The 13,260-nt window shown below is 39.8% G+C and overlaps 4 protein-coding genes across 6 annotated transcripts in view; all 4 read left to right on the plus strand.

Moving 5' to 3' along the window:
* Positions 1-232: 232 nt before the first annotated feature.
* On the plus strand, positions 233-3,796 carry LOC18024626 (probable xyloglucan glycosyltransferase 6). The gene is made up of 5 exons (XM_006407784.2): positions 233-928; positions 1,163-1,471; positions 2,032-2,322; positions 2,453-2,566; positions 2,688-3,796. The coding sequence occupies exons 1-5, from the start codon at positions 233-235 to the stop codon at positions 3,318-3,320; spliced, it is 2,043 nt and encodes a 680-aa protein (XP_006407847.1). The 3' UTR covers positions 3,321-3,796.
* Positions 3,797-6,293: 2,497 nt separating this feature from the next.
* On the plus strand, positions 6,294-8,405 carry LOC18024627 (probable glucan endo-1,3-beta-glucosidase A6). The gene is made up of 3 exons (XM_006407785.2): positions 6,294-6,528; positions 6,621-7,916; positions 8,070-8,405. The coding sequence occupies exons 1-3, from the start codon at positions 6,453-6,455 to the stop codon at positions 8,105-8,107; spliced, it is 1,410 nt and encodes a 469-aa protein (XP_006407848.1). The 5' UTR covers positions 6,294-6,452; the 3' UTR covers positions 8,108-8,405.
* Positions 8,406-10,173: 1,768 nt separating this feature from the next.
* LOC18024628 (UV-B-induced protein At3g17800, chloroplastic) lies at positions 10,174-12,218 on the plus strand. Its single transcript, XM_006407787.2, has 2 exons — positions 10,174-10,679; positions 11,291-12,218. The coding sequence occupies exons 1-2, from the start codon at positions 10,324-10,326 to the stop codon at positions 12,036-12,038; spliced, it is 1,104 nt and encodes a 367-aa protein (XP_006407850.1). The 5' UTR covers positions 10,174-10,323; the 3' UTR covers positions 12,039-12,218.
* Positions 12,219-12,929: 711 nt separating this feature from the next.
* LOC18024629 (myb-like protein X) overlaps positions 12,930-13,260 on the plus strand; it is a 4,120-nt gene continuing 3,789 nt past the window's right edge. Inside the window, exon 1 of one of the 3 annotated variants that reach the window (XM_024159844.1) lies at positions 12,930-13,058. The gene's annotated coding sequence lies outside the window, so the exon portion shown is untranslated. The other 2 variants (XM_024159842.1, XM_024159843.1) reach the window with 2 other exon arrangements.

Here is a 13,260-nt window from a genome sequence, read left to right on the forward strand (position 1 = left end):
ACACATGCTTTGCTTCCCTAAACTAAAATTAAATCACTTAATTACCCATTAATTAGATTTGGAGTAATTTATTAAGGAGGATAAAAAAGAAATCGGAGCAGACACTAGACGCAAGACGTCATCTCTTGTTACTAAGTTTAGCCCAATCGTGTTCTCTTCTTCTCTCCCAAATTCTCAGATCTAACCCGATTCCTGATTTCAGCTTCGGAGATTCGCTTTCTTCTCTCGTTGAATGTCTCGCTCCCAGAACGAGGAGTTTCAGCAATGGTGGAACAAGCAGCGAGATAGGAACCACGACGTCCTTTACGCCGGCGACGATGAAGCTTTCCTCACCGTTGAAATCCGAACTCCCGCCGTTGACCCGGATAAGGATCGGATCCGGACCCGAACCGCTCGACAGCTCTCCCGCCTCTACCTCCTCAAGTTCCAGCAACTCGCCTCCTCCTTCGTCTGGATCGCTAACTCCTTCATCTACCTTGTGCGCACCGCCAATCGCCGCATTGCCAACGACAATCCGCCCTCCGTCTCTTCCTCCGCTAGATTGTACCGATTAATCAAGGGATTCCTCTTCCTCGTCATACTCCTCCTCTTTTTCGAGCTCGCCGCCTATTTCAAGGGATGGCACTTCACGCCTCCCTCCGTCGCCTCGGCCGAGGTGGCCCTTGAGGTGGTTTACGCTCGGTGGCTTGAGATCAGGGCGTCTTACCTCGCGCCGCCGCTTCAGAGCTTGACCAACGTATGCATTGTTCTCTTCTTGATTCAATCCGTCGACCGTCTGGTGCTCGTGCTCGGATGCTTCTGGATCAAGCTCCGCCGCATTAAGCCTGTGGCATCTATGGAGTACCCGGCCAAACCCGTCGGAGAGGGGATTAGATTGGAAGATTATCCAATGGTGCTTTTGCAGATTCCAATGTGCAATGAGAAGGAGGTAAGCACATGTATGTAGGTTCCCAATCCTTAGTTGTATCCTGCTCTTCGAAACCGATAAAATGAGCTGAATCAGGAAACAAGCATCTCTAGGCAGGATTTGTTGCTTGTGCGGTTTCACATCTCATTATCTAATATGTTGACTTTGATCTGCCTGCTGATTTCCTGTTTTTGAGTTCTTGGAGTTTCTGTTGTGCTAACTCATCTCGTTGATTTTGGTCGGTGGCACTTGCAGGTTTACCAACAATCTATTGGAGCTGTGTGTATGCTCGACTGGCCAAAGGAGAGAATGCTAATCCAGGTCCTTGATGACTCCAGTGAGCTAGATGTTCAGGTGCTTATAAAGGCTGAAGTACAGAAATGGCAACACAGGGGTGTCCGTATAGTATATAGACACCGTCTCATACGTACTGGTTACAAGGCTGGAAACCTTAAAGCTGCTATGAACTGTGAATACGTCAAAGACTACGAGTTTGTCGCCATATTTGATGCTGATTTCCAGCCACCAGCTGATTTTTTGAAGAAAACTGTGCCTCATTTCAAGGTGACCTACCGCTTATTTATTATCTCATGTTCATTGGAGAAGTTGTGTAACCTGTTTGCCTTATCGATTAAGGCTATCAGTTGATCATTTCAGAATTATAGGGAATGGTTATATTTTAACCTTAGCAATTAATTAGTCTGATTAATCATATTTGGTTAGAAGTTAGCGGTGGCAAAATGTCACATTAGCATAGCGTTTCACATAGTGTGGACAGTTCTGGGTGTGTGGGTCTTTCGCTACAATTAGGATATGTTTGTCTTCATTGCAGGAGCTCTAGGTTGAACATCAAACATTAAAATGGAGAGAATTTGTTTAATCTTCGTGTCAAAATTCAAGTTATCAAATTGTCAGAGCCTCAGATAACCATGACACAGTCACAATTTCCTTCTTGAACTTCGAAGGCTTCTTCTTTAGGAGGACATAAGCTTTAACTTTTTTTCTTGGAGATATGGACTTTTATTCTTTTAACATTTTTGGTTGAAGGTTTGTACCGGACAGTGATACAATATGCTTTCCGTACACTAGCCTTTCTCACATGATAGTTTCTATGTTTCTTCCAGGGGAATGATGATTTAGCCTTGGTGCAAACACGGTGGGCCTTTGTGAACAAAGACGAAAACTTGCTTACAAGACTACAGAACATAAACTTGTCTTTCCACTTTGAAGTCGAACAGCAGGTTAATGGTGTCTTCATTAACTTCTTTGGCTTTAATGGAACTGCCGGTGTTTGGAGAATCAAAGCCCTCGAGGACTGTGGGGGATGGTTGGAGCGAACAACTGTTGAAGACATGGATATCGCCGTTCGTGCGCATCTTTGTGGATGGAAGTTCATCTATCTGAATGATGTCAAGGTACTTGTGTTAACAAAATTGCTCAGAAGTTTCCTTTCATATATTACCAAAAAAGAGATTTTCCTTTTATTCACCAGAATAGATAAAACAGAACTCTTTGATCTCAACCATCTGTTTCCCCCTCATACAGTGTCTTTGTGAACTTCCGGAGTCTTATGAGGCATACAAAAAACAGCAATACCGTTGGCATTCGGGTCCAATGCAACTGTTCCGTTTGTGTTTCATGGACATTCTTCGCTCAAAGGTGAAGTTGAAAACTATGTTTCTCTAGCTTTCCCCTCAGAGTTTATTATGTTCATTAAGTTTTAATAAATAAAGAAATGGCTCAGTCTAATCTTTGTTTTTGCGTATTTTCCCTACTGCAGGTGAGTATTGCCAAGAAAGCAAATATGATATTTCTCTTCTTCTTGCTACGGAAGCTTATCTTGCCATTCTACTCATTCACTCTCTTCTGCGTCATTCTTCCATTAACAATGTTCTTCCCAGAAGCTAACTTACCATCCTGGGTTGTTTGCTACATACCCGGGATCATGTCCATCTTAAACATCATCCCAGCCCCAAGATCCTTCCCTTTCATAGTCCCATATCTCCTGTTTGAAAACACCATGTCGGTTACCAAATTTGGAGCCATGATCTCTGGTTTGTTCAAGTTTGGAAGTTCTTACGAGTGGGTAGTCACCAAAAAGCTGGGGAGGTCCTCTGAGGCTGATCTGGTAGCATATGCAGAGTCAGGTTCTCTGGTCGAGCCCACAAGCATCCAAAGATCATCCTCTGATTCAGGTCTAACCGAGCTTAGCAAACTAGGAGCAGCAAAGAAAGCTGGGAAAACCAAAAGAAACCGTTTGTACAGAACAGAAATTGCACTCGCGTTTATCCTATTGGCAGCCTCAGTGAGAAGCTTGTTGTCTGCGCAAGGGATCCACTTCTACTTCCTCTTGTTCCAAGGACTCACTTTCGTTATTGTTGGTCTAGATTTGATCGGGGAACAGGTCAGTTAGTTTATATAACCCTTTTTCTTGTTTTAAACTACATACAACCTGAAGAACAGAAAAGAACAGAGCCCAAGACCAAGTCAGGAGGACCAAACCAACTCAGTTCTGGATACTCGCAGCTCTTTTCGTTACAGATAGATACATAAAAACAATTCATTTCAAGTTTCTGTCTTGGGAACATGATTTTATTACTCTACTTGGGGTTGGTTTAGATTCTTCCTTCGTTTTTTTTTAACGGATAGTATTAGAGAAATGGCAGAAAGAACCGTCGAAGAGAATTTCAAAGTCTTGACGACCTCTCTTTGTTGTGGTGTTAAGCCAAAACTTGGTCTTTTTGTTGTGCAAAAATTGTTGTTAGGCTGTTCATTTGTTGGATGCTGAGGGGGAAGCAGATTTAGAGATTTGTTGTAATCCCACACTCAATTCTTTTGAGTAATTTGTTGTTGTTTCTTTCTTAAGAATTCATTTACACTTTTTAAATTGAATATTACAGTGTACTTTGCTTCTTTTTTTTTTCAAATTATGTTTCATTTTATACTTTAATTTTGGGCCTAATTTATTTAAAGTTTAAGGACCAGAATTTGTTTGACGACCTCTTATATGAAGGCCCAAATTTATCCAACTTAGTGTTTTGAATAATTCGGGTAATACTAAAAAGTTTTTATTACACAGATTAAAGAGATGTTAAATTACCTCTTGAGGCATAAAAAAAAAACAGTAAAACGAGCAAACATATTTATACACACTCGACACTGCGAATCTAACGCAAGTACATAACACGTGAACAAAAATATCACAAAGAACAGAAGAAACAGAATCAACAGCTAAAAACAGAAAGGTGTTCAAACAAGTTATAATTGCATTAACAAATACATATACGATAGTAGGCATTAATTTCATTTATCCATACCTAGACCAGTAGATTTCCTCCGCCAGAGAAAATATCCAAGAAAGAATCCTCAGAGAACGAAAAAAGGACAAAAAGACAAAAAGAAGAAGAGAAAAACAGATTGTATGAGAGGGATAGAGGGGGACAATTTAATGTCGTTTGGGTTTCTAATATTTTAATTTCCCAGCAAATATAAGGACACAAGTTTTCACTCACATGCACCATTCACGCCTCAGTTTTTTTGATGCTCACAAAATTTGATCTGTATATGTAAGTAAACAATAATAGGTATCAAAATATAGAAAAAAATATATATAGTTAAAAATTAAGAAAGACAAGTTATGCTATGGAAAGTGAGCCAATACAACATGTGGAAGAAAGAAAAAAATAAAATAAATATGTAGAAACAATAGTAAGAAAAAAAAGAAAAAAGAGAATCGATAAACTTTAAGAGCGAAGTGAAGGCAATATAGATTTATGTAACAAATTGTCTACAATATGGCTAAAATGTCACAGATTTTAAAACATCTCTTTAGAAACTTAAATTTACGGAATAGAAGATAATTTTCGACGCATAGTCTGGTACACGTTCCATACCCTATTATTTTTTTAGTAAATTGAGATATTGATTCTGACGCCTAAATGAAACTATCATACCGATTAATTTTGGAATATGCCGGTTGAATATGGATCGGTTTACCAGACGGTCTAGACCTGACATGTACTGCCAATATTTATTATGTTTTTCATTATTGTAATGAACAATGAGATCTAGAGCATAATGTCACGTCACATCATTAAAGCATGAGAACGTTACTTTTTCGTTTTTCTCAACACACTCATTGAACTTTTAGTTCTTTATTATAAGACGACCGTTGAGATTTGTCTAGAATTAAGACACCAATTACCACTGTATTAGTAGTGTCCTGTGTTTAACTACATAACCTATTCATCACATAGATCTCTTTTGAGAGCCCTGGTCGTCACATTGTTAATACTTATTCTAGGAGTCAACATTAATACATTTTTTTAATGAGCAAAGAGGGTTAGGTTAGTGAGAATTTGGTGAGAAAAATGTTTCATTTATATAAGTGATGAGAGTTGTTATGAAGAATTCCCACCCTATACTAGATCCCCATAAAATTAAAATCATCAGCTAGACTGAAAAGAAAAAAAAAAACTAAAATATGATTACTAAAAACAGAACGAGTAAATGTTAGTAGAATGTTAAGAATTGACAGGAAACAGTGTCTATTCAATAAATACTGAAAAACCCAGTTGCGTATACACTTAACATTAATCATTCATTAAGACGAAATTTTAGTAGAATTCATAGTACGACTGAAGTTGAATGACCTAAGAGCATCAGCAACGCAATCACCTCCAATGGAGTACTTAAGCAATAAAATATTATTAACTGGGTTTTAAGAATCTTAATTACAAAATTAAGATAATGCTGCCTCCCATGGAAGAACTCTAATCTGGTTCTTAAAAAAAAAAATCCAGATCCTGAGAGAGTTGGTGGAGGCGAACCCAATCCGACGTGCGATGGCTCAGGTGATAATAATTCAGATCCCGATCCAGTTTATAAAGCGGAGGCGGCGGAGGAAGAATCGGAAGCGAGTCACTCAGCGAGTTAGGCGAGACGAGGACGTCGGGAAGAAAACGGAAACGACAGAAACTCAGTGCCGGCAGCAAGAATAATCCCGAAGGCGGCGCCGGCGAGATCAGATCGATGCAATTCGGTGATTTCATTGGACAAGGTGAAGAAGAGAAATGAGAAAAAATTTTTGTTGATGCAGCTTCTTCTCTCTGTGTCCAATTAACTCATGCCACGTAACCAACAAGAATCGGTGCTTATAGTCCTTATTTAAGTATCGATGCTTGTAATTTAATTTGTTTTTGATTTTTATTTGGGTTTAAGCACCCCTTATTTTTGAGCTAAGCATCTGCGTTGCTGATGCTCTAATGTCATACATCGTGTAAAATACGATAGCAACTAAAAGAGATATCAGTTCTTTTCATGTATACGAGAATTTATTAGTAATACATTGTACACAAATTTTCTAATACATTGGAGTACACTTTAATACTCAAAACCTCAGTCCTTTTTATTTTTATTTTTGAGGAACACGTAACACTACCCATTAAATACCTTAAATATCTCCACACTCTCCCTTCTTACCAAATAAATACTCACTCATATCGTCTCTATTGCTCCAGAGACGAAGTAGAAGAAAAAGAAGAAGATGAAGATGTGTTATCAATTATTCATCATGAGCCTTCTACATCTCCTTGCACTCTCTCTGCTCATCTCTGTTTCAGGTATAACCTCTCTCTCTCTCTCTAGAACAGCCTCCATTGATGGCGGGTCCTTAGAAATGCTAATCCTTTATTTCTCTCTGTCTTTTCCACAGGAGCAAAGTTCTCCGGCCGGCCAGGAATCAACTACGGCCAGCTCGGAAACAACCTCCCGTCTCCGTCCGACTCAGTCAAACTTATCAAATCCCTAAATGCAAAACGCGTCAAGCTCTACGACGCTAACCCAACCATCCTCGCCGCCTTAAACGCCACCGACATCGCCGTCTCCGTCATGGTCCCGAACCAGCTCATCGTCAACATCTCCAAATCCGATTCCCTCTCCGACGACTGGATCCGATCCAACATCCTCCCGTTTTATCCCGACACCAAGATCCGTTACCTCCTCGTCGGCAACGAGATCCTTTCGTCCACCGATTCCGAGCTCAAATCCGCACTCGTTCCCGCAATGCGGAAGATCCAACGGTCCTTAAAGACCCTCGGCGTAAAAAAAGTCAAAGTTGGGACTTCACTCGCCGTCGACGTTCTCCAATCGTCGTTTCCTCCTTCGAGCGGTGAGTTTCGTTCTGATATCTCCGGTTCGGTCATGAAACCGATGCTCCAGTTCTTAAACCGGACCAAATCGTTTCTCTTCGTTGACGTCTACCCGTATTTCGCCTGGGCCCAAGATCCGACCCATGTGGATCTCGGTTACGCGATTTTCGAATCTAGCAACGTCACCGTCACGGATCCGGTCACGAATCTGACCTACCACAACCTCTTCGACCAGATGATTGACTCTTTCGTCTTCGCCATGAAACGCCTCGGGTATCCGGATCTCCGGATCTGGGTCGCCGAAACGGGTTGGCCTAATAACGGAGACTACGACCAAATCGGAGCAAACATCTACAACGCCGCCACTTACAATCGCAACGTCATCAAGAAATTCGCCGCAGAACCGCCCGTGGGTACACCGGCCAGACCCGGAGAAGTCCTCCCGGCGTTTATATTCGCGCTCTACAACGAGAATCAGAAAACGGGTCCGGGCACGGAGCGGCATTTCGGGCTCCTTCATCCGAATGGGACTCAGGTTTATGAGATCGAATTGTCGGGGAAGACGACGGAGTTCAAGGAGTCGTTGCCGGCGCCGGAGAACAACGAGGTGTACAAGGGGAAGATATGGTGCGTGGTGGCTAAAGGAGCAAATTGGACTCAGCTTGGTGATGCTTTATCGTACGCTTGCTCGCAGGGGAATAATACCTGCGACCCGATCAAACCCGGAGGCCCATGTCACAAACCCGATTTGACCATTTTGCACGCCAGCTACGCCTTTAGCTCTTATTGGGCCAGCTTTCGTAAGACCGGTGCGACTTGCTCTTTCAATGGCCTCGCCACTCAAACCATCAAAGATCCAAGTAAGTCAAATTTCCAAAAGCAAAAATCAAACCAATTCATATAATGTTCGGAATTCATTCTGGTTCAGTAATTTCTGGATGTTTATTCTGGAGATGGAATTTGATTTTGAGTTTGCTAAAAAATTGTGTACTCTATTGTCGTTTGATAAGCAGGCTATGGACGCTGCGAGTTTCCGAGCGTGACATTGTGACGACTTACGACTTAAGCAAGTGTCGAGAAGAGAGAGCCATACGAGGAAAGACTGCACGATGTTTACGGCTTTAATTAGTAGACACGCCGCACGTGAAACTGCACGATGTTATGGCTAGATCACTAGAAACGGCACGTGATTACGATTTTGTGTTTTTAATGTGCTTTATATATTTTTTTCCTCCGCGAATATTAAAAACTCATGATTCATAAATACTTTTTCTCTGTGATGTTATTGGTTCTTTATGTGTCTAATAAACTTTTGTGTTCACATAAAAATAAGAACTGTGTTATTTATTTATGATTTGATTTTCCGAAATAATAGTGAGGAATCAATTTTAGTATATTTAACAGCTAGTTCTTGTCCTTTTGGTTGTGGTTTCTCATATACATTTGAAAGATCCTGGTCGTTGATGCGTGCCTTTTATTTTTATTGGCAGTTAGCAAGTTTTCCAAACATTTCCCAAACTTAACCGCTTACTAGTTAGTACTGTATAAAGTGATAAATATTTAACTTTTTAAAAAACTGTAATTACTGAGAATCGGATGCCATGATGATTCTGTACGAGAATATGATACCATATCGCTTTTTTCCACTTTGCATCAAAAAGACCATTTTTCTACAAATGTGAAAGGATTGTATTTTGTACTATGTAATTTATGAATTCACAACTTCATATACAAAACGAGACAAAAAAAAAAAAAACGGGACTAAATATAAACTCGTAGATACAGCTTTTAACAAAGGTGAATAATAAGAATTGATGAAAAAGAAGTAAATAGGAAACGAACAAAATATGAATAAAAAGTTTTTTAAAGAACGAGTTTAATCTTCGTCATCTTCTTTTTTAACCACTCATCAATCAAGTTAAAGGCCCCGATTTTTTTAGGGTATAAATCCAATAGCTAAATTTAGCATTTATAAGCGGAATCAAACATAGGCTGAGTAGTTGACTAGTAGTCGGGCACCTCTTCCATTTCCACGTTTGAATCCAACTTTTCTAGTAATGGGTTTAAAGTTTAAACTATTTGTTGTCAAAAAAAAAAAGAGAGTTTAAACTCGTATAGCAGGTTGTGGACCCAAAGCGACAATGAATGTACTCAGCTATGAGAGTATGACATGAGCTACCTCTTAAGTCTTAACCTAACAATCAATTATAAATAACACGATCCAGATGTCATGGCTCATTCCTCCCACTGAAACTATTTTGTATTACGAGTGTATATTTCCAAAACAGGAAAGTGTTTATCCGAAAGTGGAGTTCAATGTGCTGTGTTTGAAATATGAAAATGTTGTCGGCCAGAAGTTAAATTAAACAAAATTAGCTTAATCCTAAAAATTATTCATTTTTTCGTAATGAAAAAACAAAAACGACGAGTAGTATTAGTTTTCAGTCCATGTCTCCGTAACATATTAAAATTTTGCTTTCAAATTTATTATTATTATCTAATAATCTGATTTAAAGTGAAATCAACTCCCAATAATATTCAAATGCTGAAAAAAATGGCGGGGGCATCTCTAGATAATCGCCAATAATTGAGATTAGGTAGCTGATCTAGACGGGAAGCCTACTATACATTATAATTTGTGCGCTTATATAAAAAAAAACATCGCCACCTAACTTTCATGAATATGAAATCTGTATGAGTAATTATTTGGAGTTTGGAAGTTATACGATTCCTAAACAATTATGCTCGTAGGGAGAGAATTTGATTGTTGTTTTCTAAGAAAGGCTTTTATCGTTATTAGTATTGTAAAATTACCATTCTGTAAACACTTTCCAATTGAAGTTTCTCCAGGTTATTTTATTATCGGCTATATCAGTCAAGTGGGTCAATCATAGAGCTTAAGAAAGGATAAACTTGAGATTTATTTATATTGTTGTTTTCCCGAAAATAACGTATAAAGTAAGAATTAGTTAAAAGCCAATGGCATGTATCCACTTGTCAAGTTGAAGATAAAAGAATAAGAAGAATAACCACACACCGACTTAAAGGAGGAGCCCATAGGAAGAACAGAATCAGATATTTATTTTTGAAATTAAAAAACAAATTGAAAACAGAAAGGAATAATAAAAAGATACTCTAAACCTTATCCAAACTTGTTCACTTCTCCCATTAATCCGCTAATCAATCAAATCTTCTCCGCTCACTCTCTCATTCACAATCCGAAATTCTCTCAATCAGAGATTTTTAGGGTTCTTACTGATTCTGACTATGGACAGTTGTCTATCAAACCAAGCGGCGCTACCGTTTCTTCCGTCGCGTTCGAGGAGACAGAGCGGCGATGGAGGCGGTGGATTTTTCCTTCCGGCGATGCGAACGGCCCAGTATAGATCGATGGTCGTCTTTGCGGCGTCGGGGCCGAGCCGGTGCGAGCCTGGAAGCAGCCTTAACGCACCGCTTGAGCCGCGATCGTCGCAGGGCAGGTTTCTGAGAAGCGTGTTGCTAAACAAGCGGCAGCTCTTTCACTACGCCGCCGCCGATGAGCTCAAGCAACTTGCCGATGACCGGGAAGCCGCCTTAGCTCGTATGTCTCTTAGCTCTGGTTCCGATGAGGCTTCTCTCCACAGGTCCGTTAAGCTTTACTTTTTCTAATCTCTTACCAGTTACGACACACAAATCCGTTATGCGTAAATATTCGTAGAATTGGTTACTCCGAAAACTCTGTAACTCATTAGATACTTACTTACATACATACATACGTATATATCAATTAGTGTATTCATCACATAACATAAGCTTGCAAATTCAATTGATACGTTGTCCGATTCTTGTGTGTTTGAGTTGTTTGATGCTGTCTATGCTGATCGGAGAATGATAGCAATGATATGGCTGATTTGAAATCACAGAACATCCTATAATTGTGATTTTGTGGTGCTTTCTCATTCTCTGCCTTGCGAAGCAAGTTTTGTTCTAGTTTTCGAGAAAGCTGCTTTCAGTGCTTTATCAATTTAGCTCCTCTAATGTTTCTATAACTGGTTAGCTGTTAGAACTTATTCATTGAGTATCTTTTCTGTTCACCGTTTATTTAGTTTGCTTTCGCCAGTTTCATTTTGTTTTCAGAGTTAGTTTCTTGCTTGTGTTTATTGTTCTGTTTCGGCAACTTACAATTTGTTGATGGCCTTGCTGCAACGTTCTCTTTTAAGGACTCTAATTCCCTAATTTTCTTTGTGGTTGGCAGAAGGATAGCTCAACTCAAGGAACGTTACTGCAAAACTGCAGTCCAAGACATAATGTACATGTTAATATTCTATAAATACTCTGAGATAAGAGTCCCTCTTGTGCCAAAGCTATCGAGATGCATCTACAATGGAAGACTCGAGATCTGGCCTACGAAAGACTGGGAGCTGGAGTCAATTCACAGCTGCGATGCCCTTGAGCTCATCAAGGAACACGTAAGCGCAGTCATCGGGCTACGTGTCAATTCCTGTGTGACTGACAATTGGGCAACAACACAGATACAGAAGCTTCATCTCGGGAAAGTATACGTTGCCTCGATCATGTACGGTTACTTCTTGAAATCCGCGTCCCTCAGGCACCAGCTCGAGTGTTCCTTTTCGGATCTCCATGGAAGCGGATATCTGAAAAGTCCAGTCTTTGGTTGTTCTGTAACAACGGGCACTGCACAGATCTCCACCAAGCAGAAGCTGAGACATTACATCTCAGGGTTCGATCCCGTGACATTGCAGAGATGTGCAAATCCGAGGACAGAGGAAGCAAGGAATCTGATAGAGAAGCAATGTTTGGCCCTTTTTGGCACGGAGGAGAGCGATGAGACCATCGTGACATCGTTTTCGAGTTTGAAGAGGTTGGTTCTCGAGGCTGTGGCGTTTGGGACGTTTCTGTGGGACACGGAGTTGTATGTAGATGGTGCATATAAGCTCAAGGAGAATGGAAATGCAGAAGAACAAGAAAACAAAAGCATATGAACCAGCTTGGGTAAAAGAAAAGCTTCATGATCCTTTGTTGTATATATAGAGAAAGTTTCTGCCAAATCTTTCAGGCAATTCTTTAGTGTTTTGTATATAGCTGTTTCTTAATTATAGATGTTTTGACGGCCGAATAAGAATTTGGTGGTTATAAGGAAATAAGGAATACGGGTTTAGTTACTTTTTTATATTCGAAAAAAGGAAAAATCGAATCTGAACGAGTAGTAAAAACCAAGACTGAAACATAACTTTCTTTGACTCTTTTCTCAATAATATACTCAACCGATCCGCAGTGTATAACTACAATAAGACACCATCAGAGAGTCTTTGAGGCTACACAATAAGACTTCATCAGAGAGTCTTATTGCAGAAGTTAGAAGCACACCAAGTAAGTGTCTGGACCTGATAACACTTGTTTCCGATACCTGGTTTGTCTCCAGTTTCAAATCCCTTCTGCCTAGTTATTCAAGGATTCAAAGAATGAAGGAGAGAATCAGAGCAGGCATGTGAGTTTCTCAGCTCAAATGGGGTGTTAGAGAGTAGTGATTGCGTTATGTTGAGTGTTTCATGGAAGGAGATGAAACTGGTGATTGAGTGCAGATGTAGCAAATTTGTTTTGGGTATAAAGAAAGGGAATCCTCTTAATATAGAAAGTTTGGATTCGTATTGCTAGAGAGAATATGTATCATTCTTTCTTCTTTCGGATCAAAGATTTGATTACTGGCTTATTCGTTTAGCGGTTTAAACCGCAATTGCATATAGGCGAAGGCCCTATAATAATTGATATTGGGCTTAGCCCAAATGTTACTAAAAAGCCGAAAAAGCCTTTCCTTGTGTATTTCCCCTATAAATACTACTTTGCCATGTTCAGACCAAAGTTTCTGTTTCTTGGTTGGGTTTTGTGAGGGGGAGAGAGAGATTCTTCTTCTTGTTCAAGAACAAACCCATATACAAAAAAAAACACCCGTAATTATAAAAAAATATTACAAGAACATTACAGATATATTACAGAAAGAGAAGGTATATATATATACACACCCATATGCCAACACATGGAGATTTATGGAGAGAGAGAGGGGAGAGATATTTCTCACTTTCTTCGGTGTATTTCTTCTTCTCTCTCTCTCCTCTGAGATCTTCCAATCGCTCCCTCTCTCTCTCTTGTGTATGATTTTCGAATTTTTTAAAAAGGCTTGCTTTTAAGAACACCGTTGATTTCTAT

This window comes from Eutrema salsugineum, unplaced genomic scaffold (genome assembly GCF_000478725.1).
Source record: "Eutrema salsugineum unplaced genomic scaffold, Eutsalg1_0 scaffold_13, whole genome shotgun sequence".
NCBI lineage: Eukaryota > Viridiplantae > Streptophyta > Magnoliopsida > Brassicales > Brassicaceae > Eutrema > Eutrema salsugineum.